Consider the following 15,472-nt stretch of genomic DNA (forward strand, 5'->3'; position numbering starts at 1 on the left):
ATTGTCAGGGGATCAAGCAGACCGTCCAGTGTGTTTGTGTGTGTGTGTCTGTGTGTTTGTGTGTCGGTGTGTGTGCGTGTGGGTGGGTCTGTTTGTGCGTGTAACTCAGAAATAAGTCGAGTAGCGGACTTCCAGCTATGCACAGCCTGCTGGGTTAATAATAGGAGCGCGGTTGTCAGGCTGTTTCGGAAGGGGGGAGTGTCGACCTATTCTCATTGGATCCGTTTTGTCCGTGAATTTCTCCTGAATTGCGAGTGGGAGGAGATTTTCCAGGATATCAAAAATAAACCCCCCCATGTCGAAGGAAGAACAGAAAGTATAAATACCACCGATGCGTGCAAACTGAAGCGGTGCTGCTGAGCGGTACAACAAGACTCACTGGCTTTGGGGACCAGACAGGACGACTCAGACTGACATTAAACAGCAGACATACTTTGACTGAGACTGACTCCTCCGCGCTGGGAAATCACTTTTCATCTGGAGACAGCTCTGACTTTGATAAAATATTGTTTCGATTGGAGAAGGTGCGGCACCTCCCAGAGATAAAGGACATACATTGTAATCAGTTCTTTAATTTTTATACCACTATTCAAAGCTATTTCTCTGTAGAAGATGTGTTGCACTGTGCGTTTGCTCTTTTTATCCGTGTGCGTAATGAACGCGGCGCTCTCCACTCCATTTGAATCAGAGGATGTTGTACCTGTTCGGATAAACGCAAGAACGAGCGGTCGCTTTTGGAAAAGAAGCGAGGATCAGCCGAGATTCGTCCTCAGAGCCTTTGGCGAGGACTTGACTCTAAATCTTGTACCAGAAACCAGCTTTATCTCTCCTTCCTTCACCATACAGCGAATCAGAGCCAGAGATGCTGGCGCTCTACGCAGCGCCTCAGGTGCCAACCCTACAGTGCACCCAGACCTCCAGATGTTCACGAGCCAGACAGAGGGCAGTGAAGGGCACCTGAGGGGCTGCTTTTACTCCGGGGACGTCGGTCAAGATCAAAATTCGGTTGTGGCTGTTAGTTTGTGCTCCGGGATCTTCGGCTCCTTCATCACAGAGGGGAAAGAGTATTTAATTGAGCCCAAACTTATCGGGGGCCGAGGACCAGACTCGACCGAGCAGCTGCATGTCATCAAGAGGAGGACATTCGCCAAAGGACACGGTGCTTCCCTGCGGTTTGATCGCGCGGCGGAGGACAGCCGAGCGGAGAAGCGCGACGGGGAAAGTTTTACGCACGGCGACAGTGACGCACGGAGGGAACCTCGCAGGAGACGCTTTGTTTCCGCGCCACGGTTCATAGACACCCTGGTGGTAGCCGACTCAACCATGACCCACTTCTATGGAGATGAAGTAAAGGTCAGACACGATGAACTCATTCTTTCCTGCGCACACAGTTGACATTAATCTAAACAAACCCTATTTTAACTTGGTAATTTAGACTGTCCCATAAACAGAATCCTGCAGACGTCACTCGTTTTTTTTTCTTCCATTTCTTTCCACATCTCGTCTGTCAGGTTTCGTAGCCTAGAAAATATAGTGGCAGTGATTTGTTTTTCATGTGCTGCTTCATAAAAACCATAAGGCAATAAGGGGGCTTGGGAGGAAATCGGTGAGCTCCCTGTTTTTTTACAGGCTGAGAAAGAAGTCAGGCAACAGAAATGCAAGCAATGCTGCACTACATTCCTCAGGTCTTGGTCATGATTTGGCAGCATATCTTCAACATCATCCAGGGAAGATTCACAAGGTTTACAACATCTGTTCTACTCGGTGTTTATCTAATTTTATTAAATTCGTTAAATGGACCATTTCTGCTGCCTGTAATATTAAACTTCCAATATTTAAATGCATCAGAATTTAATGGATCGAGTCTTTATATGAACGATCCTGTGAAATCATCCCCCATAACTAATATCAGTCCTGGTTCCAATCAGTGCTAAACCAAAGGCATCTATTTATTTAAACAAAAAGTAGGACACTCTGTGATCTCGCCAACATCTGCAGCAGCCAAATTGTTGTCTGTTTGTACTTAAAATGCTCCTCGGCTGCCAAACACAGCCTCACAACACAGTAAGTCTCAGGCAACCAGGCACCAGGGTCAAGTGGACAAAAGTTAGGCTGAAAGATTTGGCTTATGTTGGCTTTTCATAAATCAGATAGGCCTGTTTTGATTTTCATTCATGTGACAATGATTTTCTCTGAGCACGGGTGGGTTTAGAGATTTACAGGCCCCAGGAAATTACCAGAACACATTGCTCTACGACAATCTTTTCATTGAAGAATATCATCCAAGCTGAGAAATAGTGATTTCAACAAGGCTGGTGGAAGAGTGTACAAAACACTGCATGGCACATTTCCTTCCACATTGATTGGGATTCATGAGCGTCACAGAACTATGTGGAAACTAAAAAGTAACTCAGAAGAAAAGTTTGTATAAAATATACTTCCGGTCTGAACGACAGAATATAAGCGAGCGTGTTTTTGTCTTTTTGAAATGTTTTCATGCAACGATCTGATTTGTTTAGCCAATAAGCTGTATGCCTCGCTGTTTGGAGTCCATTCTTAGCATGAGCACTTGTTAGCGTTACAAGCGTAAAATACCACCAAACTGCTGACTCTGTTTTTAGCTCCCCTTATGTTGTCAACTCTCCTTCTCGTAAAATGTAGGGGTCAGAAAGACAGGCAACTGACAGATCGGGCAGAAAACTCCTCTTCTCAGCAGCGGCAGAGCCATAAGGCACAGGTCCATGCTTTAAGGACCAATGACATGGCATTTTGAGGAGCATTTCCATTTTAGGAGACACAGAAATCCCCCCACATTAGTAATGATGCTCAGTTATTGAGTTGTTATTTATTTCAGAAGACAATCTTACTTGTGCTCTTGGTCCTTGACTAATATATGACTCAGCTGTTGTTGTATTAAAGTGTAATTCCCCCCCCCCCCTCTAATTACTATGTTATCTGTGTTTTAGTGTAATAAGTTTATTCTATGTTGACTAACATAGGTTATGTAAGTGTTTTTCCAAAATAAAAGAGCTCTATACAAACGAGCTCTATGCATCTCAGCCAAATGTATTATAAGACGTGATACACTGTCCATATTGCCTTTTAGCTCAATGGCAGAAAATGGAAATCATTGGCACCCAAGAAATTGCAGAACATGAAAAAGTCAATGGTACGCTTTGAATAATTTAGACACATCATCATAGTTTCTCCATCAGAGAGCACTTGTATGGTTTATTTAAACTTAATAAGAACCTTTCAGCATATATCTTGGGCATATATCTTTAATGAGTAATTTTAGATGTTTCGTAAAATATATCTTTAATATTTGGTTAGGTTTAAGTCTACACAAGTATAGTATAAATGCAAAAATACCTGCACTGCCTAATCGTCAACCATTTGGCTTTCTAACTGAAGGTCATTGTGCTTGGAAGTTGAATTAAATAATTTTCCTGTTCTTTCTCTCCTCCTCCATAGCACTACATTCTGACCCTGATGTCCATGGCAGCCCAGCTGTACAAGCATCCAAGCATAAAGAACTCAGTTAACATCGTGGTGGTGAAGATGTTGATAGTGGAGGATGAGGAGGTCGGCCCGGAGGTCTCCAGCAATGGAGGTGTGGCCCTGAGGAATTTTTGCTCCTGGCAGCAACTCTTCAATCCACCAAGCCAGAGGCACCCAGAGCACTATGACACTGCCATGCTGTTCACCAGAGAGGTGAGGGACAAGCACAGACCTGGTCTAGCTTCCTCATTCGGCCGCAGAATATTTTTAAAAACCTCTGACATAGAAACTTAGCATCATCTGCATATAAATATGTAAATATGCAATGTAAGAGGTTCAGCATGAAAGGAAGATCACCCAACTGGCTTTTTTCAAGCACTGGAAAACTGACATCAGCTGATCATGAATACTAGACCTATCACAGCATTTAACTGAGAATGGGTCTAAGGTAGTTGACCAGGAAAATGACAGGAGAAGAATCACAAAGGACATTCACATCAAACCAAAGATGCCGTCCTTGAACAAAGGCAATACCCAATTCTAAATTTACGTAAATATTTCTCTTTGTCTGATGCAACTTTCAATTTAGTTTACTGTCAAACTCAGACGCTGTTTTTATAGTTATTCCCCTTAATGGCATAAATATTTTTAATGTAAAAAAAATAAAATTCACTGTGTGGCTTCAGGTTTAAAGACAGTGACTTTGATAGCTCATGATAGTCTGGCTTCTCTGCAGAGCATGGTTCAGGCTATTAAGTGCATGAAACAATGCATACAATGTTTTGAGTGTTTTCACTGTAGTATTAGAATGGAAAGTTCACTCACCCATGCTAGTCTGGCATGGCTTGTTCTCCATTCAGAGAGCAATAACCCAGCGTAGATGAGTCATGAATTGAGGCCTTGTGGAACTCGGTCTCAGGCCAGCTGCGGTGCATACTGTGGTTTCAGAAGCATCACACTCGACCACACAGCAGTTTCTTGAACCCAGAGATTTATACAGTAACACAGGTGCATTAAGATGAGTTTCATAATGTGGGGGGTCCTAGATGAAAATGAACCCCTTGCTTTGGACCGGTTGTTGCTCTTAAAGCAACCCTGGAACACGAAATTGATAAGCAAAAGGCAGCTTAAAAAAGATAGGGTTAAGAAAGGCCTTTATAGTTGCCTTTGGATTAACTAAGGATGGTGAGAACTGACTTACAGAGATGGAATAGCTGTAATGTTTTCCAAGGAGGGGGAGTGTCAACAGAGTCCAAACAAATGGCTTAATGGAAGTTTCAACAGGACATACGTCATCATTTCTTGAGTTTGAGTTGTGATCACTTTGTTCTGCTTTATTTGGCCGCCCTCTTTCATCTGGTTTGTGCATGTTGACAAGGTGTTAGCAGACATTAGGCGAGTAACGTCTCTGGTATTAGGATTTGTAGGTAAATGTACCGGGTGCGGCTTGATGTTTATGTGCCTTCTGAATTAGGTTAGTATCCAAGTCTATCCCTGGACCAGGAGAAATGATGAGAAGAACATATGGGCTTTTGCAGTCTTGTGTTGGATTTGTTGGGACAGCGTTCGGTCGGGGAAACCATCATTCACACAAGCCTGGTTTGTGTTTGTTTTTCCATTTCCGCGGAGAAATGCTTTGAAATGCAGAGGACGGAAGGATCCTCGTGGATGAGCTGACTTTAGTGCTCCCACAAATCAGCCCCGGACACTATGAAGCCAATTTCAATGGTCAAGGCTTGAGTGCGTGGCCAGGTTGGGGCTGGAAACATATGCGATACAGTCAAAAGACGGGGCTGCTGCTCATACTGTCTGCTGTGAAACTCACAATCTACCCTCTGATGGAGGTAGTGGAAAACATTTTCTCATGGGTTTTTGTGACCTTATACTATAAATGTTTGTGTATGTCTGTCAATTTGTAAATGCATACTAGAGCTAATGGTTGACCCATAATACATCTAGTTGTGTGTCTGCAAACATGAGTGATAGATGCTGTTGTGGAACATGGTGTACAAACTCCTGGTGGGCTACGTTCAGCTGAAGCCATGAGTCCAGATGTATTTTGAATCAAGGAGGGCTTTGCCTTGTGGTTTTTTCGGGGTCCTGAGGCGAAGCTCTGGATTTGTCCGTCTTCGTCCTCCACAGCCAGGCATGTTCTCAAACAGGAAAAGGTTTCTAATCTACCCCACAGTTCATTATTCCACATCACAGCTCTGGACAGCTGCATGCTGCCGATATTTATTTGCTTTGTTTTATGATGGAAACACTGAACAACATGTTTTCGATTTGTGCTGTTAAAAACGGCCAAAACTGGACACAGTAAATAGATGGTAAAGGTTTGTCATCCGACATGATTAATATAACAGTCCCCTAGCCCAGACACTTACTATATTTATTGTATGACAGAATAATGTCTTTAGCTCTTTGACAGTCCACTTTTCCAGCTGTTTCTAAGCAGATGATCACGATGTTTCCATTTAACAGCATGAAGGCAATATTGACTTTGTATTAAACATTGGATTAAGTCCTTTCTGAACTGAGATACTGTTACACATGGTTTGATCACAGGTTAATGGAATAATTTAAGTCTCTGACTATACAGGACGAGACATTAACCTGAATTGATTTACCTGGAGTAGTTAGACTGGATCCACTGAAAAACAAACTTGCTTCCAAGACACGATTTTGGAAAATGGTATCCTTCTGTGGAAGGATGACAATATCTTAAAATATTCATAACTTGCAGTGGCAAACCACTCAGTAATGGCATATACCACAAAAAAGAGGCACCCAGCCAGCCATGTTTCAGTCTCTGCCTCATTATATTTTTTGACAAGATAATGAGATGTAATGAATAATTAAATAGTACAGTATAACACATTTGATACATTTTTAATGGAATTATTTGAGTTTTATTTGACATATGGGAGTAAAGGGTGAAAAAGAAAAAGTGTTGGATGAGATGAACAGGCCAGTACAGAAATAAGAGCAATCTCATAGAAAAATATAAACTAAGAGAACATTTAATAAATTAATAGGTATATATATTACATCTACAAAATATAATACATATTATACATTTCCAAACCAAAAAAGGTTTCAATATCTTCTCCATGTAACAGGACATCTGCGGACATAAGAGCTGCGACACGCTGGGTGTGGCTGATGTCGGAACTATGTGCGACCCCAAGAGAAGCTGCTCCGTGATCGAGGACAACGGCCTGCAGGCTGCCTTCACAGCTGCACATGAGCTTGGTAAGATCACATCTCTCATCAGAAGTGCGGGCTACTGTATTTAATTTATATATAACAATTTGCAAAGCTTTAAAGTTATCACTACTTCTCCTGCTGCAGGTCATGTTTTGAGTATGCCCCACGACGACTCCAAGACTTGTGAGAGGCTGTTCGGAGATCTGGGAGGACATTACCTGATGGCTCCACTGTTGGTCAGCCTCAACAAGACCACACCCTGGTCTCCCTGCAGTGCCCTCTACGTCACGGAGTTCTTTGACAACGGACATGGTAGGAAAAGTTTCATGTTGCCACCCCAGCATGTTCAAAAAAATGACACAATGCGAAAATCGGGAACTGCTCCGCCCTATAAAGACTCTCTGCCAACGTTGGCACCTGCCATGGCACTGAGGTACTGTTATTATAGCTGATTCAGAGATGATTAAACAATACTGTTCTTCCTCTCATGCGTTAACTATGGCCTTCCTGCTTAAACCTGTCACTCCCTCCAAATTATGGGTTATAACTTATAGGGATAGTTTATCTCTTTCCACATCCTCTTCTACTCCACCCCTCTCTCTGTGTTTTCTTGTCTTCGCCCCCCCCCTCCCCCCCCCCCCCTCCCTCCCCCGCCTCGTGCTGTGCATCTCGTAGTGTTTGTATCCTTGTTAGACCTATCGGTGAACCTTCTTTCCCACTGAGTCATACTATGGACTTCTTCCTGTTCTCCACCTCCCCAGCCAAAAGCAACAGCTGGTGTCAGAAAAAAATATGCTCTTTATCAGTTGGAAAATGTCTCAGACGAAAACTCATGTGGCTGAGAATGTTCATTCCGAAATGTGGACGTCATCGACAGCTCCACACAAAAGCTTATTGAATGTTGAGAAGAACCATTAGGGGGACAGTAAATAAAATCAGATTTAGAAAAGCTGTCAAATGTCCAGCTTCCCCTCGGAGAGCAGCAGACTGTCTATAAAAGTGCACTTCATTAGTTAAATTGAAATGATTCCTCTTTCATTGTCATGACATAACTTGCCAAGAATATTTCCCAACTGTTGTCATGCCCCACAGAAAGAGCAACACATTTACCATTGGTCGACTCCAGGATCTCCATAAACCACAAGGTAATCAGTCTCATACACTGTTGTTTTGTGTTGTGACCACAGGGGACTGCCTGCTGGACGTCCCAGAGAGCACCATGCCATTACCAAGTCAGCTTCCAGGCACCAAGTACAGCCTGGACCAACAGTGTCAGCAGATCTTTGGAGAGGAGTTTATCCACTGCCCCAACACCTCAGACAGTGACGTGTGCAGCCAGCTTTGGTGTCAAGAGGACGGGACGGCGCAGTGCTCCACCAAGAACGGCAGCTTGCACTGGGCTGACGGCAGCGCCTGTGGCGTCAATGGGACCTGTCTCCACGGCGCATGCATGTCCACCCATGAGGCGATGAAGCCACTGGTAAGAATTCTTCTTTAATCGGAAAAAAACAACTGTTTTCATTCAAGTGGCCTGAAACTGAGATTATGCAATACTTGAAATAAAAATTATACCATGCTTGCTTTGCCAAAAATCTGAAGTTGAATTTGTTATTTCTAAAATGTTTCTTCGCTCAACTCATACTATCGGTACTTGTGCTGCTACAGCTTAGGATGCTGACCAGGAGCTTATTGGGGCTAGTGTGAGTTAATACTAACTAAATTGGTTGTGTGTAGAGCTGATGACTTTTCACTTCTTGTGCTACCATGAGACTATCTTGTCGCATTCAAAGTTATCGTGTGAATGTTGAATGTGGACACAATGGCCACTGTTAAGAAAAATTTACTTTTACATGTTTAACCCCCAGTACAGTTACATATTTTACTGTTGAGTGACTGTGTGTGAATGACTGTGCAGCTAAGTTGCAGTTCCCTTCAGTGGTTCTTTCACACTGCTTTAAAACCACAGACCAAGACCTCATTAACTGCCACAGCTTTCATCAGCCTCATTTTGAGCAATAGCAGACAACAGTTTTCAATAAAAACGGATTGACATGCAATAGAGCACGTAACTCCAGCGTAACACAGTCCCCTTAAATTCAATCAAGCTGCACCATATTTCACTGAAAACTAGGGATGATTATTTCGAAAATAAAGGGATCCAGGATCCAACCCCTGATCCCGATCTACGCCAAAAGTTAATGAGTTTCATCCCTGACCGACAACACGTCTTAGCACAGAGTTCTGGGGTAATCCATTTAGCTGTGTCTGAGAAATCTTTCTAACATACAAACCATTATCAGCAACAATCCTATCTTATCTTTGGCCCAGGGGGAGAGCGATTGTCTTCTAACCAGATAGCCAGCGGTTTGACCCCTGTCTTCCTCATTCCACATTCTTGTCCTTGGGCAAAATACTGAACCCCAAAAATTGCTGCCCATTGATTCAGGTACCTGAGATCACCAAATATAATATTTTACGACCAGTTACAATAATAGAGTATGTGTTTAAACAATAAAGCAACAAAGACAAGATTTTTCGTATAAAGTTCTGTCATTCATTTTTCTAAAGTATCATTTGCGTGTGTTTGATCTACGCAACAACTTTGCTGAATTGCAGTGCAGCAAACCTTTTCTCGTCAGCCCCTGCTCTGGCACCCATACATGCTACGGCTCCTTTCAAATGAATGAGAGGGCCCTTGTTTTCTTCCACAGTCACATTTTTCTTTGGCATAAAAATCCACCTTTGTGTTTCTCCTGACAGTGTTTCCATGTTGGAGCATGGCAGAGCGAGGTAATTCTGTAGTGAAAGGGCAGTAGCTTTGGACAATACACTTTGTTCTGTGTTTTTTACAAGAGTGTTGACTCTAAACACTGACGCAGTGTTTTAGTAGCCTGTGCGAACAGGAGGAACAGCCGCATCCACCAGAAGTTGCTTCAGCGTTCACATGGGCACCTGACAAATGTACCAACCTGAGAGAGTGGGCTAAGAATGCATCAGCAGACCTCGCACTGCCATCTAAGAGTGGCTGTCAGCTGTTGGAAACTTTTGTATACTTCTGACCACATTAACCTTAACAGCATGTAACGTGATATCAGCACATGTCGTCCTGCGTGGACCTCATTTACACCTTGTTGCATTCTGCATGCTGACATTGTGTTTTTTAGCTCCCACTGGCTCTCTGCTGAGAATTGCTTGTAGGTTTTCACGAGTCACTCCTTTGCAATGCACAGTTCATTCACTCAGAAATGGAGCAATAAATTGTGTAGTCATGAAACAACCTTTGAGAGGCAGATTTAAAATATGGTAAGCCGGAGAGAGTTACATGTTCTGTCCGCCAGTGCTTACACACAGATTATTTTCTCAAATGAACCGTCAGTTAGCTGTTCACACACATCAATATGTGGTTTAACCTGGAATTGTGAAAGATTTGACTTCCTTGTCCGCTCTTGGCCCTTAAAGCAGCAGCTGAAGAAGTTGTGGTATGAGTTTGGTTGAAAGGGAACTTGACGTGCGACTGTTTTGTAAACTGCCATTTCTCAGTTCATGACTCAACTTTAAAACTCAGCTTTTGCGCCAGTGCCGTCCTGAAGTGCCAGGAAAAATGAAAATTTTAGATTCTCATTTAGTTCCAGTATAGACCTCTGAATGGTTGGAATTTAGGGAGTTTGAATCCAGCTGCGTCACAAAGCTTTTTCCTTAAAGAACACATTTACATCTTAAGGTTTAATTTTAGCTCAATTGCCTTAATCCTCTCTACGTTATATTATAAAACATCTGTTTATGAGCTGGTCCAAACTTGTTTAACGTCTGCAGAGGACACCCACAATTTAGCAACACACATTCATGGAACCTGCCATGCTGCAGCATGGCAGGTTCCAGTAGTGGTGAGTGACGCAAGTGGCAGGACCGTGGGTAGAGGCCGACAGCAGGCACGTGCCGAACTTCAACACAGATTTGGACTGGAGTTGTGGCACGCCAACTCACTGTGCGGCCTCAAAACCCAGAAGCCCAGACTGTGGTTTGGAATGCGCCGCTGAGATTGCCTTTGGCACCGAGCTCTGACCAAATACTCTAACAGATCTTTTTTTCCCTCTCTTTTCCTGCTCGTGTTTTACCACAGGTGGTAGTGGACGGGGGCTGGAGCTTCTGGGGACCTTGGCAGCAGTGCTCCAGAACATGCGGAGGTGGAGTGGAGTTCTCCTACAGGGAGTGTGCTGACCCCGTGCCTCAGAACGGAGGGAAGTACTGCGAGGGACAGAGGGTTCAGTATCAGTCCTGCAACACGCAGCCCTGTGACAACCACGAGGGTGAGAATCAACAGTTTTCATCATCTAGTTCCTGAGGGTGCTGTGAGCTGTTAGTTTGATATAAACTTAGAAGTTATATGTACTTTTTTGACAATATATGGGCGTTTTAATGACATTTACTATGTAAAATACTATTACAAGATATGATTTCACTATTATTAGAGTGCCCTTCTGAAATTTGTATTAGATGTCCAAGATGTGCATGGTTTCGAAACCAAAATAATATGACCAAACAAACAATAGTAAGGAAAAACTACCAAAAAAGCCCCATTAATATTCGGGGTAAAACTAAACGCAGGAACCTCAGAGAGAGCCACATGTGATGGAGCCCTCTCCCAGGACGGATACAAATGCAATAGATGCAGCCAGTAAATGAACACATTGGCAAAATTACAATAATTAGGACATTGATTACAAAAAACAGTCTTTAACATATGGAAAGGTGCGTCAATGTAGTATCAAAGTATTCAATGATCCACCATCATGATCTCTGATTTGCGATCGACCGCCATGATCTATGAGCCGTCATCAAGATCCCTGATGTGGAAGAATTGGGAAGAAGTCAATAAAGACAATTTGATTTATTATCACATTTTCACTTATATTAACTATATTTTGAAGTTATTAACTTATTGGATTGTTGTGCTATTGTAGAGGTAACGATTAGTCAATATAACTCTCTTTAGGAAATGTTTTGTTCGGAGTTACAAGAAAATGGTCCTACATCTGTTATATAGTATCTGTCTTTTACCAACAGGGAAGAGTTTCAGAGAGGAGCAGTGTGAGAAGTACAACAGCCTCTATTACCTGGACTACAATGGAAACATGAAACAGTGGATACCAAAGTATGCTGGAGTTTCTCCCAGAGATAGATGCAAGCTGTTCTGCCGGGCCAGAGGCAGCAGTGAATTCAAGGTGTTTGAATCCAAGGTACATTAGTTTATGCACTCAATATCTCAGCTCGTTTGCTAAATTTGCTTACCCATCATGTTCATACTACAGCAAACATATCCCACTTTTAACCAAACGCTCCCAGTCAAAGTTTTTCTTCAAATTCAATCAGAAAGAGATGTTCACCTTATATTTGGATAATCAGAACACAGTCAGTCTTTGTAAAGATGCCTTGTGAGGAACATCTGTTACTCTTTTAAATGCAATTGCCACTTCAGTGTGGCAGTTCCTCTTGATCATGTAAACAGTCTTCATATAGAGCTTTCAGCTGCATGTCACGGTTAAATTCAATTGAAGTTGTATTCGACTGTTTATCTGCTTTAGAGCCATATCAACACCTGTTGTGTCAATACAGGTGATCGACGGCACGACCTGTGGTCCTGACACCACGTCGGTGTGTGTCGTAGGCCAGTGTGTGAAGGCAGGCTGCGACCAGGTGATTGGATCCAACAAGAGAGTGGATAAGTGTGGAGTGTGTGGAGGAAGTGGGCTCACCTGTCGGAAGATCACAGGCTCCTACAGCAAAGCAACGTAAGAAGTATTCTGAATGTAAAGTGTATGTAGTTAAGTTCAAGTTCAAATCTAATTCCAGTAAGGTCCGTCTGTTTTCTTGTTTGTGGAACACTATCTCACTAGCCTTTTACGCTTGGAATGAGAATTGAGAATTACTCAGGGAAGAGCCGAATTCTTTTGTTTAAAATCATTTAAACAAAAGAAGTGGTCGCAAATTCACTCTGCACCAAAGACCGTTAACCAAAAGCTCTGAATACGATCTCCAGCACACAAACAATAAAAGGTGACAGTATATTGTAGAACTGTTTGAGGAGTCACTGATGACAAGGAATGATTCTGAAGTAGCTCATCCAAACCAGCAGCACATTCTTGAACGGCAGGTTTATAACAGGCACTGCGCTGGTTCCATGATGCATTTCTGTACATTTTAGCTGCAGAGAAAAAAAAAAAGACTGTGGCGAAAAGAAATATAATTTAATCTTCAATCCGATCAGAGATTGTAGTATTGTCAACCCTCACTTGCTTATCAGGAGTTGCATCCATTTTCTATTCTCTGTAAGAAAAAAAAACTTTTTTTAAATGTTCACACCTCTTAATGCAAAACCAACTTTACACATGATCTAAATCCAGTTCTTTTGTTTATCTACCAGCTATGGATACAGTGACATTGTCACAATTCCCATTGGTGCCACTAATATCGACATCAAACAGCGGAGCAACAGAGGGATCAAACATGATGGGAACTACCTGGCTATAAGGAGAGAGAGTGGTGGCTACATCCTCAATGGTAACTTTTCCGTATCCACTGTGGAGCAGGACATCCCTGTGCTGGGTGCTGTGCTGAAGTACAGTGGCTCCTCCACCACGCTGGAGAGGATTCAAAGCTTCAGGCAACTAAAGGAGGCTATCACCATCCAAATCCTGGCCACTGCAGGGGATGCCAACCCACCTAAGGTCAAGTATACCTTCTTCATCCCCAGAGATGTGACCTTCAATAAATCCAAGGAAAGGAAGGGCTCGTCACAATCACTGCATATGATCCATCCCTTCGGTGTGCCTGAATGGGCGCTGGGGGAGTGGTCTGAGTGCTCCAAGAGCTGCGGCTCCGGATGGTCCAGGAGGAACATTGAGTGCAGAGACAACGCAGGCTTCTTCTCCAGCCAGTGTGACAAAGACCTGAAACCCGTGGACATCCGGCCATGCGGGGATCTGCCATGTCCCATCTGGCAGTTGGGACCTTGGTCCACCTGTTCACGAACTTGTGGCCAGGGGGAGCGCCGCCGCAGTGTCTTCTGCACAGACTACACTGGGAATATTACAGAGCCAGAGAAGTGTGACCCAAACAAAATCCCAGCGCCAGTCTCTGGAGAATGTCTCAACCAGGAGTGCTTATGAAAACAATGAACTTTCCTATTTTTGTCCAACTGCACTTACTAATCATGGCTGAATTACTGGACAAGACATTTTGGGCACAGTAACTTCAAAGAGACACAAAATACCATGAAGATAAACAAAACAACCACATAAGACAGAATAGGAGGAGGTGCTAAATGACTATGAAGAGACGCAAAGAGAATACAAATCAAAAAAAGCTACACAGAGACAAACCAATGACTATAAAAGGACACAAATGACAACAAAGAGATACAGCATGACAACCAACATTTCTGTGTCATTTTTTGGTGTTTCTGAGATTCTGACAGATCTAGGTCCTACGTTAGAGGAGTGGGGGGGCTTTCGAAGGCCTGTGCCAAAGGGCCCATTGTCTCATAATCTGTTCATGTTACTAACTGGTTGCATCTAGTCCCATCAAGGGGGCATATGCCTGTTTTTTTTTTTTTTTTTTTTTTTTTTTGCAGTTTTACATTTTAAAACCACTATTGAGATTTGAAACAATGGAAATCTACCTCATGTGATGTATATATACTAGATGAAGGTGCTGTGTGTGTTTGTGTGTGTCTATCCTGGAGAATGAGGAGTTTTGTAGTCCTGCTTTAAACAGAAAGTAACTTTATGACGATAAGGTTTGGTTAAATATGCGGTTTGTTCAAGAGTTGGGGAGTTAGGTGTCATTTAAAGTGAGGCTAGAGCAATGGCATGCAACCTTCTGTCAAACACCAGCACAGTGAAAATATACCTCCTGTTGTCCTCTAAAGCACTCTATCCTCTATTAAGCTTTGATTAACCTGTTGTTGGGGTTTGTCCATATGATTCAAGCCTTGTGATTCAAGGCTTGAGAGTATGCGCTCCAGTTGGATTCCTTATCTTTTCTGCATACATACCAAAATGTGATGTGAGAGAAACCCCATGTTTTTATTCAGCAACTCAGCCTTGTTTAACTATAGGGAAACCATTGATTGACACTTAATCTGACAATACGTTGGACAGTTTGCAATGAAACTATTATATATTTTGAAGGTGTTATTACTAAGTTATTAGCATACTATCTTATCGTGTATATGAAAAGTATCATTGATTTTATTATTTTTCAGACTTTTGTTAATGCATCCTATGCAAACCCTCACAGTTGTTTTCAGACTCTGGTATGTATATTTGATTTCTTCATTTCTGTTGATAATTTACAGTATATTATAAAACAGATGAGGTATTAGGCCTTATATCCCTTCAGTGAAGGACCATACTATTGTATTGTTACAGCTTCCTTTTTAAGCTATTTATTTTTGTAAAGTTTTTACCTTGGTCATGTAATTAAAAGGGCAAGTGCTGCTGTCTTTGAGAATTTTGTCATAAAAATTGTCAAATAAACACATTTGTCAATATATCGTTGTCTTCGCCTGATCCTTACCTGCCATCACAACCAAAAGAAAACATGTCTTCAAACATCTACAGCCAAAAAGCCTTTTCTCAATTGTGCTCAAAAGCCTCAGTACTTGACAATTCTTGTTTCAGGTCTGGCGGGTACATACATAATGGTGCCACTATCAGGGAGAGCCCATACTTCAAAATGACCAATACATTCCATACAAGCGTCT

The 15,472-nt window shown here is 42.5% G+C and overlaps 1 protein-coding gene across 1 annotated transcript; it reads left to right on the forward strand.

Moving 5' to 3' along the window:
- The first annotated feature begins 372 nt into the window (after positions 1–372).
- LOC133952096 (A disintegrin and metalloproteinase with thrombospondin motifs 8-like) lies at positions 373–15,249 on the forward strand. Its single transcript, XM_062386385.1, has 9 exons — positions 373–1,353; positions 3,475–3,714; positions 6,621–6,753; positions 6,853–7,020; positions 7,896–8,188; positions 10,829–11,015; positions 11,773–11,945; positions 12,322–12,497; positions 13,130–15,249. The coding sequence occupies exons 1-9, from the start codon at positions 613–615 to the stop codon at positions 13,872–13,874; spliced, it is 2,856 nt and encodes a 951-aa protein (XP_062242369.1). The 5' UTR covers positions 373–612; the 3' UTR covers positions 13,875–15,249.
- The last annotated feature ends 223 nt before the right edge of the window (positions 15,250–15,472 follow it).

Source organism: Platichthys flesus, chromosome 4 (assembly GCF_949316205.1).
Source record: "Platichthys flesus chromosome 4, fPlaFle2.1, whole genome shotgun sequence".
Taxonomy (NCBI): domain Eukaryota; kingdom Metazoa; phylum Chordata; class Actinopteri; order Pleuronectiformes; family Pleuronectidae; genus Platichthys; species Platichthys flesus.

Bases quoted from the DNA above. Each gene is read 5' to 3' on its own strand.
- LOC133952096 (XM_062386385.1), top strand. From the start codon at position 613: ATGTGTTGCACTGTGCGTTTGCTCTTTTTATCCGTGTGCGTAATGAAC. The intron at 6,754-6,852 runs GTAAGATCACAT...CTCCTGCTGCAG, and splicing joins CACAGCTGCACATGAGCTTG to GTCATGTTTTGAGTATGCCC. The intron at 8,189-10,828 runs GTAAGAATTCTT...GTTTTACCACAG, and splicing joins ATGAGGCGATGAAGCCACTG to GTGGTAGTGGACGGGGGCTG.